We start from the raw sequence: 21757 nt of genomic DNA, 5'->3' as shown, positions 1-21757 counted from the left end.
GGACTGGGACCCTGGAGGGCAGTGTTGATGCCACGTGGAAGAGATGAAGGAGAGATAGTAAAAACGAGCCATAATGGGAGTTCAGTCTAACGTCAACGCTGGGGGAGAAGAGGCTTAACCTGCGCACACCAACCCACCTTAAATAATAATCCCTCACTGAAATTAAAAGCATTCCTCTGGACCTTACCCTCCGTTTCTGGAGCGTTTGGAACACGCGCTCCCAAAATTGTGAAGGAGGAAAAAAACCGTTTCAATCCTTTCCCTAAATTGATTTTTTGATTGTAAAATTTGAAGTAATTAAAATAAAATAGAATTAATGACTTTCTCCCACTCCATTCACATTATTTTTATCAATTTATTAATAATTTGATACCCTTTTATCCTCATCTTCCATTTTTATTTTAAATATCTTTTTTCACATTATTTTTATCAATTTATTAATAATTTGATACCCTTTATTCATCTTCCATTTTTATTTTAAATATTTTTTTCACATTATTTTTATCAATTTATTAATAATTTGATACCTTTTATCCTCATCTTCCATTTTTATTTTAAATATTTTTTTCACATTATTTTTATCAATTTATTAATAATTTGATACCCTTTATTCATCTTCCATTTTCATTTTAAATATTTTTTTCACATTATTTTTATCAATTTATTAATAATTTGATACCTTTTATCCTCATCTTCCATTTTTATTTTAAATATTTTTTTAAAAAAGGAAAAAATATTAAAAAAGATTACTTTATTACACAAAATTTTTTAAAAATATATAATTTCATAAAAATGAAAGCCTTGGATTAGAAGAAAATATTTAAGGCAATAGAGAATAGACCAAAATGAAAGCCTTGGAATTTGACAACAAAAGTGGAATAATCTTATCTCTGGGAAAGTGATGTCACTCGCCGTGGGGTGAGAGTAAGGGAGGAGTCTAAGAAAAAAACAACAAATACGAATTATAGAGGGGTGAATGAAAATTGAAAACTAAGGAGAGTTGAGAAGAAAAATAATAAGAAAGAAAGAGTGAGAAAGTCTGAGAGAAAGACATAGAAAATAGAGGGAGAAGCGGAAACAAAGCCTGTCTCGTGAAACAGCAGGTGAAGGGGGAGAGAGAAGAAAAGAGGAGGAAAAATAAATAAAAGCTCAATCTTTCCTTTCTTTCTTTCTTTCTTTCTTCCTTCTCTCTTCTTCTCTCTCTGGAAAAAAACTGAGGAAGAAAAAGAAAAAGAAAAAAAAAAACCATCAATGCCTTTCTCTCTCTAAAGTTTTGCTACACACTTCACATTCATTCTTTGCTTCCTCCTTTTATATCACGAGATCCCTATCTCTTTCTTTCTTTCTTTCTTTCTTTTTTTCCCTTTTTTTTTTTTTTTTTGTAGATGTCTTGTTCAGAGTGTTGGGGGTTTTGTTCTGGGTTGGGTTGGTGGTGGAGGTGTGTTGGTGGTTTTGCTGCTAGGCATTGGTGAGGTGGGGAGTGAGGGATAACGCGAGTTAGTTTTGATTTTGGGAGAGAAAACCGGGGGACCCCTTTTGGTGTGTCGGTGGGAAAATGTCGCATTCCGGGAAACCCATGTCGGAGGTAGGGTTGGGTGCAGTGGCGGATCGGTTTCGGGAGACGTTAAACTGCGACAACAACAAGCCTGATTTTAAGGAACTCGATCTGGGCTCGCCGGTATCGCCGCTGCGGACTCGACGGAGTGGCCCGGCGGGGAGTGGAGTCACCACTACCAGCAGTAGCTCCAGTTCGTCCGGATCGGTGTCATGCCGGAATGCGAACAACCAGCTTGCGAAACGAGCGGATGGCGCCGGGAACAACCACTCCGGCGAGCTTTCAGGGTCGAGCGAGAGTAGCCCGACGGCCGCCGAGAGCGTTCGATCTGGCGGGGCTTCTAGGAATTTTAAGCCCGGCCACGGGAGGTCCGATTCCGGTGGCGCCCACCCGTTAATCTATTCCGGCGGTGGCTCCGTGAATTCTCCGTCCGTCAACGTTTTCCCGACGGGCAACATTTGTCCATCTGGGAAGATTTTGAAAACTGGCATGGCCAATCGGAGCTCGAGAAGCGACGTTTTGGGGTCCGGAATGGGCAATTATGGCCACGGCAGCATAATGCGGGGCGGCGCCGCCCCAAAATCCGGCGATCCTGGCGTCACATATTCAAAGGGCAATGCCGGTTGCGAATCTGCGAAGAGGGCAATGTCGAGTTTGGATCCAGAAGAGGTGAAACAGGCCGGGAATGATCAATACAAAAGGGGCCATTTTCGAGAGGCATTGAGCTTTTACGATCGAGCAATTGCATTGTCTCCGGGAAATGCCGCTTACCACAGCAACCGGGCGGCGGCATTGACGGGTCTACACCGGTTGCCGGAGGCGGTGAGGGAATGTGAGGAGGCCGTGAGGTTGGATCCAGGGTATTGGAGAGCTCATCAGCGTTTAGCATCACTTTACCGTAGGTGAGTTACACAAGAATTCCCTTTTTTTTCCTGCTTCTTTTTATGATAATTTCAAGTGTTCTATGCGTTTAGCATCACTTTACCGTAGGTGAGTTACACAAGAATTCCCTTTTTTTTCCTGCTTCTTTTTATGATAATTTCAAGTGTTCTATCAAATTCTTGGATTTGAATTTCTGATTTTTGGTGGATTATTGTGAGTTTTGTTCTACATTGGTGAGCCTGTCAGATCCAGTTCATGTATTGTGATTTGTACATTTGGTGTTTGTTTGGCTTTGCTCACTGTTCTATATTCTTTCTCTGTACTGCTTTTCTTTCTTTTATTTTTTATTTTTTTCTACTTCTGGAACTGTTCATTTCCCTTCTTTTCCCTCCTGGTTTTGATTGTAGCAGTAGAAGATTAATGGGGATTACCGTGTTCTTATTAGGTTCTGAAGGGGTCTAGTTTGATGGGTATTTTCAGTTCTGGGATTGGTTTCAGTCTTTTGCTAGGTTGGTTTTAAGTGTTCCTTCCATTTGGCCGCTGAGAAAAATTGAATTTTAAAGAAAATGAATTTTGATCTCTTTTATTTTTTGTTGTATGGGTTCCAAGAAAATATGCAGATCACCTGAATTAAGCATGGTTTCGAGAGGTTTTTTGTTTCTTGGCTCTCAAAAGTAAGAAAAAACTTGATACTCCATGCTTTAGTTTGTTGGATTTTCCTACATTTCTCGATAAGATAATTGCAATGTTACTCGGGTTTCTGTTTTCTCTCTTTCTCCTTATGTGCAATTAAGGGATATAATTCCTGTAAGGGTTGCAGGTTAGGGCAAGTAGAAAATGCGAGGAGGCACCTTTTTGTTCCTGGGCAGCAACCTGATCCAGCAGAGTTACAGAAGTTACTAGAAGTAGAGAAGCATCTTAGTAAATGCTCTGATGCCCGGAGGATCGGTGATTGGAGGAGTGCATTGAGGGAAGGTGATGCTGCCATTGCTGCTGGAGCTGACTCTTCTCCCCAGGTAGGATCACAATGTCTGAGATTTTCCTTTATTTTAGTTGGCAAAGTCGATGTCAATAGAAAACGGCCTTTTTCTGAACTAGTTCAGATTGAATTTACAGATCTTTACGTGTAGAGTAGAAGCCCATTTAAAGCTCCATCAACTTGACGATGCAGAATCAAACTTATCATACATTCCCAAATCTGAACCATCAGGACAGTCATCCTCACAGGCTAAGTTTTTTGGGATGCTTTCTGAAGCTTACCTACATTTTGTTCAGGCCCAGATTGAGATGGCATTAGGAAGGTGAGTTTAGCAACTCTAAGCTTCATCAGAAAAAGAAAAAGAAGCCAAGGGTTTAGGAGAGAGTGAGAATGGATGATGGATGTCTTGCAGGTTTGAGAATGCAGTTACAGCTGTGGAGAAAGCTGGGCAGATTGATCCCCGCAATGTTGAAGTTGCTGTGCTTCTCAACAATGTGAGGATGGTTGCAAGAGCTCGTGCCCGTGGCAATGATCTCTTCAAATCTGAAAGGTTCACTGAAGCTTGCGCAGCATATGGTGAAGGCCTCAGGCTGGATCCTTCCAACTCTGTTCTTTATTGCAACAGAGCAGCTTGCTATTATAAGCTTGGAATGTGGGAACGATCTGTTGATGACTGCAATCAGGCCCTCTACATCCAACCCAATTACATGAAAGCTCTTCTCCGAAGGGCTGCCTCATACAGCAAGGTAAAGTGTCCGCTCCTAAAGTCAGGCATTCCTTGTATAATATTTCCTTTAGGGTTTTGTATGGTTTATATGATTGTTCAATTGTTGGGATTACAGCTAGAAAGGTGGGTTGATGCTGTCAGAGATTATGAGCTTTTGAGGAGGGAACTCCCAAATGACAATGATGTAGCTGAGTCTCTATTCCATGCCCAAGTTGCATTGAAGAAATCGCGTGGGGAAGAAGTCTATAATATGAAGTTTGGTGGCGAAGTGGAGGACGTATCAAGTCTTGAGCAGTTCAAGTCTGCAATATCTTCACCTGGTTAGCCTTCCCCATCTTCATTTCTCTTTCCACAATTCTTTAAGTTATTATCATGTCAACAACGTTCTCAAGGATAAACCCTAAATTGCAGGTGTGTCCATTGTCCTTTTCAAAGCAGCCACCAATCCGCAAAGCGAGCAGATATCTCCGTTTGTAGACACCCTTTGTGGTCGATACCCATCATTAAGTTTTCTCAAGGTAAACATCCACATTTTTTTTTGTGTTTTGTGTCAGACTCTTTTTATTCCACTTATCCAAATTCCTCACATGCATCTGCTACTTGTGATTTGTCCAAAGGTTGATGTGGAACAGAGCCCAGCAATAGCAAGTGTAGAGAATGTCAGGATACTGCCAACATTCAAGATCTATAAAAATGGTAGCCGAGTGAAGGAAATCATCTGCCCTACTCGCGAAGTGTTGGAATCCTCGGTGAGACATTACGGTTTTTAGAACACAAGACTTTACTGTAGTACCACTGTTTGTCACCCGGATTATGCTTTTTCCTCCTGCTCTTCACCTCCATGGGGGAGAGACACACCTCCCACAGCTGCCCCCGCCCCCTTCCTCACCCCAGCTCTCCTCCTGCTATACAAGGACTATCAGTTATCTGTGACATAATCAGAGCAGCTCTACATTACATAATAATCCCCCATTTGGACCCAGTTCCATCGGAACCCAGAGAAGAGAGATAGCTTTAGAGTTCCCTTTTGCAGTTTCCATTTCATTCATTCATTCCCCCATTGCTCTCTGGTTTCCATCTTCTTTCCTCTCATCCCTTTTTTCTATTTTCCGGTTTCGGGTAGGCCAGCAGCCCAGTTCTTGTATCCCCATCTTCCATTCAAACGTCAATAGTATCCAAGAACCTTGTACAATTCACTACATTTGCTACATTTGCTCATTAGCTGAAGAAAAGTTGAAGGATAGACAGAGAGAGAGGCTTTGGCTGGTGGCTGTCTTGTAGAAGAGGGTATGTTACCATGTATATATGTGATGATATATACAAAAGAGGAAAAAAAAAAAAAAACCATTGGGGAAGGCATGACAGGGAGATTGGAGGTTGTCTGTCTGTTTGGGTACCTAGAAAATTGTTGGGTTAGGGAAAGAAAAGGATGAATATGACGATGATGATGTTATTGATATTGTTGTTTCTTTTATCTCAACCATTTCATCAATAAAAGCTCTCATTTTTTTTCTCTGTTCTTTCTATCTTTCAATCCATCAATCTCACTGTTGTTTGTTGTTGGTAAGAGTACAATGTGTCTTTAATACAAGTTTGGTCTCTTTAATTAATGGGTGGTTGATGCCATAAAGGGTTCGAGAGAGATGGGCCTGCAGGGCCCACTTAGGTTTTTCTTTTAATTTTAATTTAAATTTAATTGTACTTCAAATCTGGTGTTTGGTGGTGGGTGTGAGGGAGTGAGAAAAAGTTAGTTTGTATTCACATGTGAGGCATTTAAGTTGCTAACTTGCAAACAGTCCCTAACTCCTAACCACAAACGCCCAGAAAGTGCCCACACTGGTAGGCTCTAACATGCGCCGCGTTGCAATTAAACCCCCCCAACGTAGTAATCCTCTTCTCGTATTTTCACCCAACGTCCAGGGGTAGTATTGGAAATACGGCCAATCCTGTTATCGCAATATAAAATTTAATAAAAAAAAAGAGTAACGGTAATTTTAAAGTGATTGAGTGGGGCCCTATTTGAAGTTAACGGTTATGATCCCACCGTTTGACCGAAGTGGCCGTTGGAATTGACCAAATGGCACCTTCAACTCAATTGTGATTACATTTTGTTCACATTATGATGGGCTTCTTAATCACTAAAAGCTATTATTTTTGTTTTTTTTATTTGAAAGAAGCGAATTGTTATTATTTTCCAATTTTATTTAATTTCTAGTAAAATAAAACCCTAAATATTTAAAATTTGAGATTGAGATTGGGTGCCTGGATTAGTGGATGGAGCATTATTGATTAGCAGACAAATAGGTGGTGGGTTGACCACAGCATTTATTGTTGAAATTTAATCAATGCTTTGAAAATGATATTGAATAAAAGGATCCAGTGGGTTGAGTTGGGTTGATAATATTTAATGGGATGTTGACTCATTTGGCATCGTGACGATTAATTAATTGTGACATTTATTATTGACTAGTGCCACACTTTCCCCTTTCAAGTAACCTAATATGAGAATATGCTATTAATGCTTGGTTCATCAATTGTGATTAAAATGAAACTTCTATAATAATAATAATAATAATAATAAAAGCCTTAAATTCTTTTTCCCCACAAAATTTTTATAATACCAATATTATCCATTAAAAATTATAATTTTGATTTTAACTTCAACTTCGTGTTATATCAGAAAACAACGTGTTAATAAGATCATTCGAAAGTAATTCAAGTAAAAAATGCCTTTGGTTTGTAATGGCCCTTATGGTGTAATTAAACCACTTGATATGTGTCGGTCTTCTAATGCTGAATTAATCCGACATGAACGTATCACTAGGCGTTTGAGTAAAGACCACTAAGATCCCGTAAAATGATTGTCTTGAGTAGAATTAATGAAACATAATTCCATAATTAATCTTCACTTCATTGTAAACATATTATTTGCATTTTAACATTTTATATAAATTATTTGAAGCAATTGGTTTATTTGTTTGGTCCATGGCCTATTATTACATTACATTTCCACTCTCATGATCTAATATTGATAATTTATTTTGTCATTACTTTATCATTGATCCCAAATTTTAAAAATCAAGGTTTTGACAAAAAAAAAAAAAAAAAATCTTGAAATTTTGTCAGGAGAGAAAACACGAAGGTTAGAGATTTGATATAGTTTTGAAGTAATTTTGTCAGGAATTTCGATCTCTTAGGGAAATGGTTGTGGAGATATCCTAGGGAGGGTTCAGCTCTGTGGCATCAGGTTATTTTAAGCATTTATGGATCACACTCTAATGGTTGGAATGCCAACACTATAGTCAGATGGTCACATCGTTGTCCTTGGAAGGCTATTGCACAAGTCTCCCAAGAGTTGTCCAAATTTACTCTGTTTGTGGTAGGAGATAGGGAAAGAATTTGGTTTTGGGAAGACTTGTGGTGGGGGGACCAACCTTTGGGGGTCCAATATCCAAGACTACTTAGAGTAGTCACGGATAAAAATACTCTTTTATTTCTTCAATTCTCGGCTCTACTCACCCTTTCTCTTGGAACTTTAACTTTCGTCGTAACCTTTCCGATTCTAAGATAGAATATTTAGAAGGCCTCATGCAGTCTCTTGATTATCTACATTTATCACATTCGATTCCAGATATGAGATCCTGATCTTTATCTCTTTCAGGACTTTTTATAGTCAAATCTTTCTTTCTTATCTTATCCCAATTTTCTGGTTTGCCTCAAGTTTTTCCTACTAAGTTCGTCTTGAATTCTCAAGTCCCTTTTAAAGTCAAGTCTTTTGTCTGGTTAGTGGTACACAAGAAGGTAAATACCAATGACTTACTATAGTTGAGAAGACCCTACAAAGCACTTAGTCCCGACATTTGTAAGTTGTGCATGAAGTATGGAGAAACAATAGATCATCTTTTTCTCCATTACTCTTTGACGACGGGGTTGTGACACAGATTATTTCAGTTAGCAAAGACGGATTGAGTTCTCCCAAGGAGCATCTTTGACATGCTATCTACCAATTTTAACAGTTTTGGATCTTCTAAGAGATGGATTGTTTTACAGCAAGCTACATGCATCGCTTTAATTTGGGTGGTGTGGCGGGAAAGAAATGCAAGGATTTTTGAGGATAAAGTAAGGAATTCAAAGAACCTTTGAGATTTTATTCATTTCTTTGCTTCTCTTTGGACTTTTTGTTCTAAGGTTTTTAAGGGGATTCCCCTTAACGTGTTACAACTTGATTGGTTAGCGGTGTGTAATCTCAATGGGTTAGTCTAACCTAAAGAGTTTGCTTGTTTTTACTTAGTATTTTCTTGTATTTGATTCCTTATAATTTTGTTTTTCTTTGATGGGAGGATTCTTCATCTTTCTCTTGTACATCATCTTTATCAATATATTCATTTGTCGTTTCCTATCAATATATATATAAAGTGATTTTTCTATAATTTATCCTTATTATTTTATAATTACTCTAAAATATGTGCTTAAAATTTTTTGTATTTAAGATAATTTTATTAAGAAAACTTATAATTAAAAAAACCAACATGAAAGTAAGACAAATGATTTATTTTTTCAAATTAAAATCTTATACATGAATTAAATTGTTGCATTTTAATCTAATTTTTATATTAAATAATTTAATATATATATATATATATATATATATATGACAGCGGTGTTGAGTAAAAATTGATTGTAGTATTCTTATCTCGGAAATAAATTATTGTATTTTAATTAAAATTTTAGAATATTAATGTGTATGAAAATTATGACTTTACTGTGGGCGAATGATATTGATTTTTATTTTCTCAACATTTTCCATTCATATTTTATAATTTTAATAAAGATGGGAGGCAATACAATTCGTACATATGTACTAGATGATTAAGTACGTACGCACGTTGTACGGTAACTTTTGGCCTTTTGCTGGTGGTACATTTCAGACTGCCAGGAAATATAGCCGTTGGGTTCAGACCTCAACGATAGGGTTCTATTATTGCTGCTTGCGCATGCCTGTACCATGCAAACGTATGAATGACAATCAAGATAATGTCTGATAATATTTTTAAATATTATCCCTTTAAATTAAGCATAAGATCCCATAAAAAAATAAAAAAAATAAACGGTATTATTATACTTGGTACTTGGTGATTAATCATCTTTTAAGTGTTAATTTTAGAAAACCATTTCCAAATCATTATTTTCATTTGGTTTGAAAAAAATAGTAATGTACCTAAAATCCTAAAAAATGTTAGGTTTTTATTTTTTTTTATTAAATTTTCATAACATGCATGGGCATTTTGTAAAATTTGACATTTATGTTTTAAAGTTCTATTCAAACACTTTAAAAGTTGTATCTAACCTTCAAGTAGTAGGTTTACCTTTTAAGCCACGACTTGAAGGTGACTTATCAATATATAATTATAGCATTTGAAAGAGTATAAAACATGTATTTTAATGAAAAATATTAGGGTATCAAATTAGTACTTATCGAAAATAAAATTTATATTGTTGAAAGTGTATGATGAAATTTAAATCTTTAAATGAGAATTAGAATATATGACATGAAGGTATAAACAAACGAGTAAGATGAAAACAAATGAAACCAAAATATAAAAGACTAAAATTAAAGTATAAATAAATAAGACCAAATTTAATGGTGAAATATATTTAAAAGAGTATGATATGTATATGGAATATAAATAAAATGTAAACTTTTAGGGAAATTAATAGTTTAATATGGTATCAAAATTTGATTTAGTGGATGTATAATTAAGGTGTGAATGAGCATGATATAATAAATTTATTTTATTGTTGTCATTATTATTACAATATTTATAGTGTTAGTTTTAGGATAGTTATAAACCTATGAGAAAGTGTTTCTTTATTTTAATATTTATTAGATTGTATCATATCAAACCTACTTCGACATCCAAACCCATTATCAACTATGAACTTATTAGAGATGATTTATATACCATGATATATTTAGATGTGACTTTTAAGTCCAAGTAAAAAAATGGAACAATTTTTAGCATAAAATAGCTTTGAAAGAAGATAAAGAGTGACAAATTACAAATAATATATGTTATAAGAACAAATTTTCTACGTAATTTCATGAATTTTGATTATAACTCCTATCCATATCTATCAATATCTTACGATTAATATCCTCCAATACCTCACTAATCCATCTTAGAAACACTCATTCGTTATTTCAATCCATTTCACACATACTAATCCTATATAAAAGTAAAATTCTCATGAAAGTGATGAGATAATAATAAAAAAAAAATGTAAGATATGTGATGGAATGTAAGATATGTGATGAAGAGGGTGAGTTGAAAATCCATATCTATCAATATGTTATGTTTAATATCCTCCAATACCTCACTAATCCATCTTAGAAACATTCATTCGTTATTTCAATCCATTTCAAAAATATTGATCCTGTATAAAACTAAAATTCTAATGAAAGTGATGAGATAATAATATAAAAAAAAATGTAAGATATGTGATGGAATGTAAGAGATGTGATGAAGAGGGTGAGTTGTTTTTCAGGTGAAATCATTTTTTTCACATGGTTTTAAATTTTATAATGGGTGTCTGAATATTAGTTGGGCTTGCTACTTAAAAGACCTTTTCTTTTTTTTCTTTACACATTATGATTTATATTAACCTTATTGAAATGAAACGAAGGCTAAGACATTGAATGGGTGCCAAACCAACCTCCAAACCAAAAGTTGAAGTTGTTCAAAATGAAACATGTTAGTTATTTATATTTTCTTTAATATTAAAATAAAAATTGTAAAATAATAAATTCTTTTAGGCTATGTTTCGTTTTCGAAAAATTTGAAGGAAAATGCAAAAAAAGTAAATACAAAATAAAAGAAAAAGTGAAGGAAAATAAAAAATAGATTAAAAATCGATAAATTATTTTTATTTGCTATTTCAAATTCATTTAACTTATTTTAACTTATTGATATAAAGATTAAATAATTTTAAAATATATAAGTTTTTAATTAGTTTTAATTATATTTGATATTTTCATAGGACAATTAAACATGAGAAAATCATTTTCTTTCATCTAGTTTTAAAAAAAATAGTAATGTACCTAATTTTATTTTTTTTAAAAAGAAAAAAATTAGTATTTTTTTCTGGAAATTATTTTTATTTTTATTATTTCTTATTGAATTTAAAATTTTAATTGAAAAAAAGAAAAGAAATTATCCCTCATAATACTTTAAATTTAGTATTGTAACTTTTATATGACATTGGGATACCAATTTTTATAATTGCTTTTTATGATGTAAACTTTTATTAAAATTTTACTTTTCAAATAAAGTGAGTCATTTCATTTTTTCAAAACCCAGATGAATCATATCATAAAATGTGAAATCTATTTTTTAAAGTTCTTTTCAAACATTTTGAAAATTATATTTTATCCTTCAAACCTAGGTTTAGCTTTTAAGCTACCGTTTCAAGAAGACGACATACCAATTTATAATTATAACATTTGAAATAGCATAAAACAAATATTTTGGTAAAAAAGCTTATGGTATCAAATTGGTTCGTATTAAATATCCGATCTATGTTGTTGAAAGTGTATAATAAATTTAAGCCGATGAATAAGAATATAATATGTGATCAAGATACCAACAAATGGGTCAAATACAAAATAATTGGATTAAAGTACCAAAAATAATTATAAACAAACTTAGGAATATAGTAATGGACTAAGGTATACACTTGACACTATCTAATTCGTTCCGATGTTTGATGTGTACTGAAACAGAATACTGTCCATGCATAAGAGGGTAATAGGAAAGGCCATTATTAGCCGGCTGCAAATGCCTCAACCATGCATAAGAGGCTATTAGCAAGGCTCTTGAAGTGAATTTTTTCAGTAGCCTCATCATCCATGGTGAACTCAATAACCAGAGGCCACAACATGAGCTCCTTTGGCCTTAACTCCTTTGAGGTTCTTCATCCTTCTCAATGTAGCCATGAATCTCAATATTATAGCTAACAAGTTTGCTGATCTTCTTGTTACCCGGTATTGTTAACAAACCCTATTTCGATCACATTGGCAAAAGGGAGAAGACTGGAGGGGATTTTGAATTCTTGGAGCAGTGAGATGGCTGTTCTCTAAGCCTTCTTCATGGCCCTTCTTCACAACTCCCCCTTTCGTTGTAGGGATGACAAATATCTTAAGATGTTTTTGGTTGACTGACAGAGTGAGTTAACTTCTAAGATGCCCACGAAACCCAATTTGATTGTCTCATTAAAATTTTGTTTATCCAAAGTCGTAATGAGAGTTTCTTGACCTTGTTTTCACAGTATAAAAACCTTGAACTTGTTATCAAAAAAAAAAAAAAAAAAAACAATTTTTGTGAGAATTTCTTGACATTTTTTTCACAGTACAAAAATGTTAGCCTTGTTTTCACCAGAAAACTAGAATTTCAAAAGAAGACTTCTTTTCTAAAAAGGAAAAAAAAAAATTGTTCTTTTATTTTTTTTTTGGACAATTACTAGAATTTTGGGTTGGGTCGGATCAGTCCATTTAGACACCCAAACCCATTTCCAATCGTAAGCTTGCTTGTGATGATAGGACTTCATATATTTGAGTCTTTAGTCCGGTAATGAGTAGAAAATGGGGCAGGATTCATAGTAAAAAACAAAAAATGTGCTTTGTATTTCACTTTTGACTTTATTTTGATGATTATGTAGCTAGGGATGGTTTGGTATGACTGAATTAAAGCTAAGTGCTCGAACATTTTTATTACTAATTTAATTGCAATATTCGATAAATCAACTTATACCCTATATATATATTCTTTAAGTTGAGTTTAATTTCATCCTTCCGATTGAATCATTAGTAAATTCCCAACGAATAAGTATTCCATTATCATTTGCCAAATATCAAAACCAATACCCAAAACCCAAAACCCATTTATTAAAAAAATGATAAACAAGAACTGAAAACTTTATGCTAAGATTTCTACTCCTTAACTCTTGTTGCTATGGAGGCATGATTTATCTCTTCTCCCGAATCTTATGAAACAAATTTTAACATTAAATTGAATAATTCTCAATTCTTAGAAAGATTAATGAAGACATCAAAAGCAAAGAATGAGAAAGTACAAATAACACATGTTATTTTGTAATTCACAAGGAATTGGGAATTATTTTCCTAACTCGTTTTCATGAATTTTGTTTATAATCTCCATAAATATCTTATGTTTAATACCCTCCAATATCTCATTACTCCATTTTAGAAATACTCATTCATTATTTCAATCCATTTCATAGATACTTATCCTATATAAAACCAAAATTCTCATGAAAATGATGAGATAAAAAAAAATGTAAGATATGTGATGAAGAGCTAGCAAATTGAGTGTGTTGTTTTCTTTTTTACAATACTTATCCTAAACATAACTTGGGCTTGCTACTTAAAACTTTTCGAAAATGTTAGGCTTTGTGTTAAATTCATTGAACCAAAGGTCAAGACATTGAATGGGGACCAAACCAAATTCCAAATCAAAGTTGTTAATATGTGTAGCAAAATTTCAAGCATTAAGATACTGAAATAGGAAAAAAATAATATAAAAATACAAATAAATGAAATAACTTTTATTATATTATGCTTTTTCATTGAGAACCACCTTTTTATGTAGCATGGGATGTGATAAACTTTTGTTTTTCATGTTGGAATCTAAAAACATAACCAACACAACATTGCCTTAATTGTTTAAGAAAATAATATTTTTTAATTTTTGGTTTTATTATAAAAAATTAGAAAAAATCAAATATAATTAAAATTAATTAAAAATTTATATATTTTAATTTAATTAGAATAATCAAAATAAATGAAATATATTTGAAACCATATATAAAACTAATTTATTGATTTTAATTTTAATTTTTATTATCCCTTTTCCTTTATACTTTTTATTTTTATTTTTTCAATCATATTTTTCCTTAAATTTCTTGACAACCAAACATAATACGCTTGAACAATACTTATTCAAAGCTATTCAACCTTAATTAAGGATTGAAATTTCGGGATATTTTGTCGAAATATTGGTAAATCAATTGAAGGATTTTTCGCCAAAAAATCAGAAATATCAATAATTATCACTGAAATTTCGATAAAAAACCAAAATTTCGTGAAAAAAAAAAAACGGAGAGTGGGAAGCACACACGTGGAGGAGGTTTTTCCTTAAAAAATTGTCTGAGTAATCACTGATTTCTAAAAATAGGCGTTTTTTATTAAAAGTCACCGATTTTTTGGCTGACTTTTCAAAGAAGTCCAGTTTTTATTTTATATATATATATATATATATATATATATATATATATATATATATATATATATATATATATATATATATATATATATATATATATATATTTTTTATGATTTTTACGATTGTTTTAATTATTCATTTTTAATTTATCTTCCATATTAAATTTATATTATTCTTTTATTTTTAACCACTTTTTATTAAAATTTTAATTTCATTTTTTATTTTAATATGTATTAAGAGTTGTTTTGAATTTTAGCACATTCTACATCTAAAAATGAAGGAAAAATTAGAATTATTTTATTAAAACAGATGAAACAATCTCAAAAATTTTAATATAACTAATTTAAATTTGGAAAGTAACCATTTTATATGAACGCGGACAAATGATACTACATGTTAACATTTATTCTAGGTGAATCCACTAAGTGGCCTTTTACTTTGGTGAAATGCTGGTCAAAAGATATGGCCTGAAAATGATGGTAATAAAGCAGGAAAAATTTGGGGAATAATATTGTACATTCGGTCCAGCTGACTATCTCTCATTTTTTCTAGTCCTCTTGTCTTCTACACCATCTCATGTTTAGTAACCTCCACTATCTCAATGATTATCCTCCTTTCCATTCAAATACACCACATTATATTCCTTTCTAACAAACCATTTTTATTACTTTTTCACCTATCATATCTGTCATATAAATGATGAATTCTCATTCAAAAGAAATGGTTGAAAAATAAAATAAAATGCAAGTATGCTATAAGCAATATGAGAACAAATAGCGTGAAGAAACTGAAGTTTTTGTGTGAAGAGACCTCATGCTGATTTGTTGCAAAATTGGGCCTCCAGGAGATGAATTTTAGCTGGTTACAGCTTTGGCGCAATGCAACCTAGGGGAAGGTGGAATCTAAGAATTTTTTAACTCAAATTATAGGTTCACAAATGGGTATCATGTTAAAAATCTCAATTTTAGATGTAAAATTGGATAATAAATTTAACGAGCTATGGTACTAGCAAATAGGTATCATGTTAAAAATCTCAATTTTAGATGTAAAATAAATTTAACGAGCCATGGTACTAACAAATAGGATCATTCATCATCACTTTTTTGGCATACTATTAATATTGGCGAAAATAAGGACGACAATTTGTGTTAATAGATCATGTTCGTTTCTTGTTAAAATTCTGACACTTATTTTAAATGAATTAATTGTAATATGATATAAATTATAATAAGCTTAAAAGAACGAACCCAAATATTATTAACAGATAATATATTGTATAACTCATTTAATAACTCAATATGATTAATCTCTCAATTCGATATGTTTATAAGTCAATTGATCTATATATTCAAAATCAAATTTTAAATAAGTGAAATATGGATTAAATAGTTTACAATTATAATTAGGTTTATCAATACAATTATTAAATAGGTTAGTTTAAATCAAATTCATGTTATACAAATTGACTTAAAAATATTATTTTTATTGAAAGGATGATGTGGATTGACATGATTTGACCTAAGTATCATTATACTTTATCCAAACCCGTAAAAGAATATGTTGAATTTAAGTCATGTTGAGAAATCGTATTAAACTTTACCACCTTTAAAGGCAAAGCCACCCAACTTCATTATAGCAACCTTGAAGATTACACCACCTATCTTATGTGGTAAAATCTTGTGGCATAATTCCAAATCTAATCATCAACAACAAAATCCTCATGTTATCAATAGCCAAGCACTTGAACCACAACCACTATCATGAAAAACCATAATAACTTTCATTCATTATAATAACCCAATATATATCAAACTCACTTTATTTCTAAAATTTTCAGAGGTTCAGTCACACTCTTTCCTCTAAATTTTGGTAATCTATATTTAATATAAAACATATACATAATTATTTGGTCTCATAAAATCCTATTACAGTAACACAAAAGTGTAATTGTAACCGCTAACTTATAGTCCATCAAAACCACCCTATATTGAATGACCGTCATCATAGCTTTTATTGAGTTATCAAATGATTTTTCTTAGGCTTAAGATGGTCTTTAGTCCAAAAATCTAGGGTTTTAGCTTTTCTTTGATACAAATATGAATTGATAAAAATATAATTCATAATCTTATTAATATATCATAGAAGCACACATTGACAACTATATGTGTTCTGTCAAGTAATTTACTTTGTCAAGTAATTTACTTTTTACTCAATCTATTCGATTCAAGTTCATTAATAAATGAGTCAATCTTTCTTGTCTTAATGAGCTTCTAATTTTATCAAATTATGATTTTTAAACTATCTTATATATTTGATGACAAAGTAAGTCAGCCCTCTCATCCAAGATACATCAAGCTTAATTATGTTTCTTGAGTATTGTTTTGACTTAAATGTTGCAACACAAGTATGGTTCTAGGCATTAAGCCACAGTGGGTGCATAGCATTGAAATAAGGGTAATGCTACTACTAGTGCAATATCCATATATATTCTCACTTGTCACGATATGTGTCATAATAAATATTTATTTATCGATAAATTAATAAATTATTTATTTATTAATAAATCAATAATTTGCTAAGATAAACAATTATTTTGTAAAGGTTTTGCAAAAATGTCTAGACTATCTTTTTACTAAAGATAGATTGAATCACATATTATTTTCTTAGATGTGAAGATCATTAGTCAATTGTATAGCATCCCACTCAAAACATAACAAATTCACTTCAAATTTGATGAGCCCTCCGCGTGGTCTTTCTGGTTCCATTTCCATGTATGAGAGAGGAAGAGAAAGTAAAAGATACCAAACTACTTTTTATCAAGCCTATTTCCCATTCCCAAATCCAAAAAAGAAAATGAAAAAGTAATATTGATAAGGTTTTTTAAAGACAAACTTTACCAAACTTACTCACAATATTCATGAAAAAGAAATAAATGCAATATGAATGGATATCATATAAATTAAAAATTACAAAAACTCACAAAATTATTAAATTATTATATATGTCTTAAGAAAATTTAATAATTTTCAAAATCGAGTCAAATTGATTTTCAAAATTAATTATGTAGTTTCATATTTAATTACTCAAATTCAAATTGATTTTTAAAATCAATTATCCAAGTCAAGCTAGCTTCTTGAATAGCAACAGCAATAGAGTTCAAATTTCATTCTTCTCCAACAACAACAATGATATGGAGAAAAAGAAATAAATTTCAAAATTCTCTAAGTAACGACAATGATACGGAGAAAAATAAATAGATTTCAAAATCCATCATTCTTTAAAAGAAACCCATAAAACTAGCATACATCATTAATATGTCATTTAAAGGGAGCCACAAAGTTTCCAATTTTTTTCTCCATCCATCTTTAATAACCTTCAATATCTCAATTTATACCTCTTTTTTTCATTCATATTCTATTATATGTCATATTTAATTTTTACATCCTCCTTTTTATTCATTTCCGATTATGTGTGAATTTTTTGGAAAATTTACACAAATTTAATTTTTTGGAAAATTAAATTTGTAAAGATGATGAAAAAAAATCATTAAAATTTTATATATGCAGGACATATGTATATATTTTTTTTATTCATAGTATAATTGACCTTGCTATTATATTTGACTTTTTTTTATTATTCTTTTTCATTTTTTATAATAGTTTTATTTTAAAATGTTTAAGTGAAACATTTTAATTTACTTATAATTATTCAAATAAATTATTATAATAGAAAAATAAATTCACTCATAATAATCCATATAAAATATTTGTATCATATTTTTAATATAATATTTTATTTTAAATATATATGAGATAATATTTCTTTCATATGTGTAATGTGGGTCCTATATGGTTTTTTATGTGATTTTTTTTTCAACATTTCAAAAAATAAATTTCACTTTTAAAAGTTTAAAAACACCAAATTCATGTTCATTTTTTCCTCTTTTTTAGCTCAATTTTTGTTTAAAAAAATTGAAATGGCAAAATGCTCCTAACAATCCACACTTGGGAGTTGGGAGAAGAGAGACCAAAGGATTGTTTGACATTTTCTTATTAAATACTTTCAAAAAATAGTTATTTTTAAGAACAAATTTCACAAAATTTTATTTAAAAATTCAAATATAAAAAATTGTTTTGTCATCTTATCCTCTCCAAAGATACCATATATTTATATACAATACAAAAATTTTAAGTAATCCACAAAAAAAATATTTGAAAACATCTTAGTTTAATTCTCCAAAATATGATTTTTAGTTAAAAAAAATTCTTAAATGTATTTTTTGAATTAGAAAATGATATGCTCCTATAAATAATCTCAAATTATTTTTAAGAATGATTTGAAACATAATCCAAATATTTATATATATATATAATTTGTTGTGAGCTTCCTATCATCCTTTTTTATAAAGGTAAATGAACTTTGGCCAATGGATGGTAGGAAACCTATTGGTGATCTGAGTCTTGAGCAAAAAAAGAATTGAGACATTAACTATTAGGAAGAAGTGAATATGGACAAGATCATCTCCTTTTATCATCCTTACATGGGAGCGAATGAGAAATTGAGATATGATTTAATAAAACGTTATTTTAGTTGACTTTAGTTTTATTCCTATTAATGTGTTTTTACCGAGATTTTGAAGAACTTATATTTATGCAATGCATTGATGTTCAAATACTTGAAGATTTCATTTGGGATTATGGTTGAACTTAAAAAGAATTTGTACAACTCAATAATTATCATGTTTTAAAAAAATTAATACAAATCCAAATTGATTCTTGAATTCTTCGACAATAGCCATATTCATGAATATCATAAAAAAATTAAATACAATTTTAAAATCATTAAATTGATTTCTAAAGTCCTCAACATCAGAAATGACCCCTGAAAACAAACAAAATGTTTTGTTAAATTCTTGTATGACTAATAAACTCAAATTCTAGAATCACTCATTTTACAAAGAGTTTCATGCAAATTCACCTTTTGTCATTTTCTATTTTTAGTAACCTCTAATATCTCACTTTATACCTCCTTTATGCATCACATAATTCATATCCCATTTCAACACAATTTATATACTCACAAGCAATTCTTAAGATGTTTGTTCATATAAATAGATGAATTCTCATTCAAAAGTTATTGTAAGAATAATACATTTGGCATGAAAGTGATAAAAGTGAGAGTAAATAGTATGAGAAATATAAATTCTTATCATGCAAGAAAAGGTTTAACCAAAATAATAATAACACAAAACTCAATTCATAGCTTGTGTAGAGTATTGTTTTGATGTGAAAGTGTAGAACATCACATCTTCATACTTTTTTTTAAGGGATCTTCATATTCATGTATCAATAAATCAAGGCATATAGACAAATCTATACATGAATATGAAATTTAAGTATCATCAGATAGAAATCCTTTTCTCTACGATTCTCTATTTCTATTGTGTTTGAAGTTTAATAAAGTAAATATCATTTCTTTCATTCACTTAACACATATTTTTAGATGTTTTTTATAAGTATGATTTACACTAACATAATAGGATCTAAAATTACAAGCCTATAGAAGTTGGGTCAAAGTGTGTCAGTATTAATTCTAATTATTTATTTGTTTAAGCAAAATTAGAATATTTTGAGTAAAATTAATATTAAAACATAATATTTTCTTTAAATTAATAAATCATTTATTTATTGATAAATCAATAATTTACTAAAATAATAATTATTTTATAGGGTTTTGCCTATAATCCAACACATAACAAACTCACCCTAAATTTTATTATTCCTCAACATAGTATTTCATGCTCCCAATTCCATGTTTGAACGGGTAAAAGAAAGTGAACAATAACAAATTAAATTTTATCAAGCCTCACAAAATCTAAATCATTCCGTTATCAATTCCATTATTGAACTTGGAGAAAGAGAAAGTAAAAGATAACAAATTAAATTTTATCAAGCCTCATAAAATCTAAATCTTTCCCGTTGCCAATTCCATATTTGAACATAGAGGAAGAGAAAGTGAAAGAATAGTATTAACAAAGAAAAAATATTTTAAAAAAAATAAATAATAAGATTGGAATAAAAATGGTGAACTATAATATGATTATGAATATTAAAGTCCAACTAACATTGGGCCACGATGTGATGGTAGATGACCCATGGGCCATTTAACATTATTAATGAAGTTTTGAAACCCCTTTTTATAAAGTTTCAATGTAGGATCATTTAAAGCTTATGATATGAAATAAAACGATGTAACTATACTGATATCCTTCCACTTATGATGAAGATTTTGAAACGACAAAATAATATATATATATATATATATATAACTATAATATGATTATGACTATTAGAGTCTGACTAACATTGGGCCACGATGTGATGGTGAATGACCCATGGGCCATTTAACATTGTTAATCAAATTTTTAAACCTCTTTTTATAAAGTTTCGATGTAGGATCATTTAAAGCACATGATTTGAAATAGAACGATGTAACCATTATGTTACCTATTCACTTATGATGTAGATTTTGAAACAACAAAATAATATATATATATATAATTTCTTATAATTATTTTTACCTTTAATAAAATATAAATTATATATGTATGATGTTATTGATTCAACTATTGTCATTGAACTATGAATCATGAACTTTTTCATTACTTTTATCGATCTAAGTTCTACAACATTACTTTTTACAATTTTCATTTTTTCTTTATATAATATTCTTTAAATTAATAAATCATTCATTTATCAATAAATTATTCATTTATTGATAAATTATTTGGTTCATTGATAAATTAATAATTCATTAAAATAATATTTATTTTATAAGGCTTTTTATGCATCATTCAACACACAACAAACACGGGGTGGTCTTTCCTTTTCCCAATTTGTTGATTGAAAGAGGAAGTGAAGCCATTGGGAAACCCAATTCACTCTAAATTTGAGTAAAACTGACAGTCTTTGCTGTTCCTAATTCCATATTTGGGAGAGCAAGAGTTCCCAATTCTATGTGTGGAAGAGGAAGAGAAAGTGAAATAACAATATTGATAAGCTTCCTCAAAATACTCACAAATAACAAGGCAGTAGCAGGATGCATAGATATTACATAAGTTATAACTTATTAGCAAAATTATACAAATTATTAAATTATCATAAATCTCTTCAAAATTTTAATAATTTGCAAGATTAACCATCCAAATTCAAATCGATTTTCAAAATGAATTATAAAAATAGCAATTCAAAATTAATTGTTCAAATTCAAATTCATTTCCAAAATCAATTATCCAAGTGAAAATGAATTCATCCTTC

The 21757-nt window shown here is 30.7% G+C and overlaps 1 protein-coding gene across 1 annotated transcript; it reads left to right on the top strand.

The window, feature by feature from the left end:
- Positions 1 to 997: 997 nt before the first annotated feature.
- LOC100255533 (TPR repeat-containing thioredoxin TTL1) lies at positions 998 to 5663 on the top strand. Its single transcript, XM_010645825.3, has 7 exons — positions 998 to 2457; positions 3258 to 3453; positions 3554 to 3738; positions 3829 to 4162; positions 4259 to 4463; positions 4555 to 4661; positions 4761 to 5663. The coding sequence occupies exons 1-7, from the start codon at positions 1556 to 1558 to the stop codon at positions 4911 to 4913; spliced, it is 2082 nt and encodes a 693-aa protein (XP_010644127.1). The 5' UTR covers positions 998 to 1555; the 3' UTR covers positions 4914 to 5663.
- Positions 5664 to 21757: the final 16094 nt, after the last annotated feature.

The sequence above is a fragment of the Vitis vinifera genome, chromosome 19 (assembly GCF_030704535.1).
Source record: "Vitis vinifera cultivar Pinot Noir 40024 chromosome 19, ASM3070453v1".
NCBI lineage: Eukaryota > Viridiplantae > Streptophyta > Magnoliopsida > Vitales > Vitaceae > Vitis > Vitis vinifera.
Note: the sequence above shows the minus strand (reverse complement) of the source record. Positions and strands in the feature narration are given on the sequence as shown.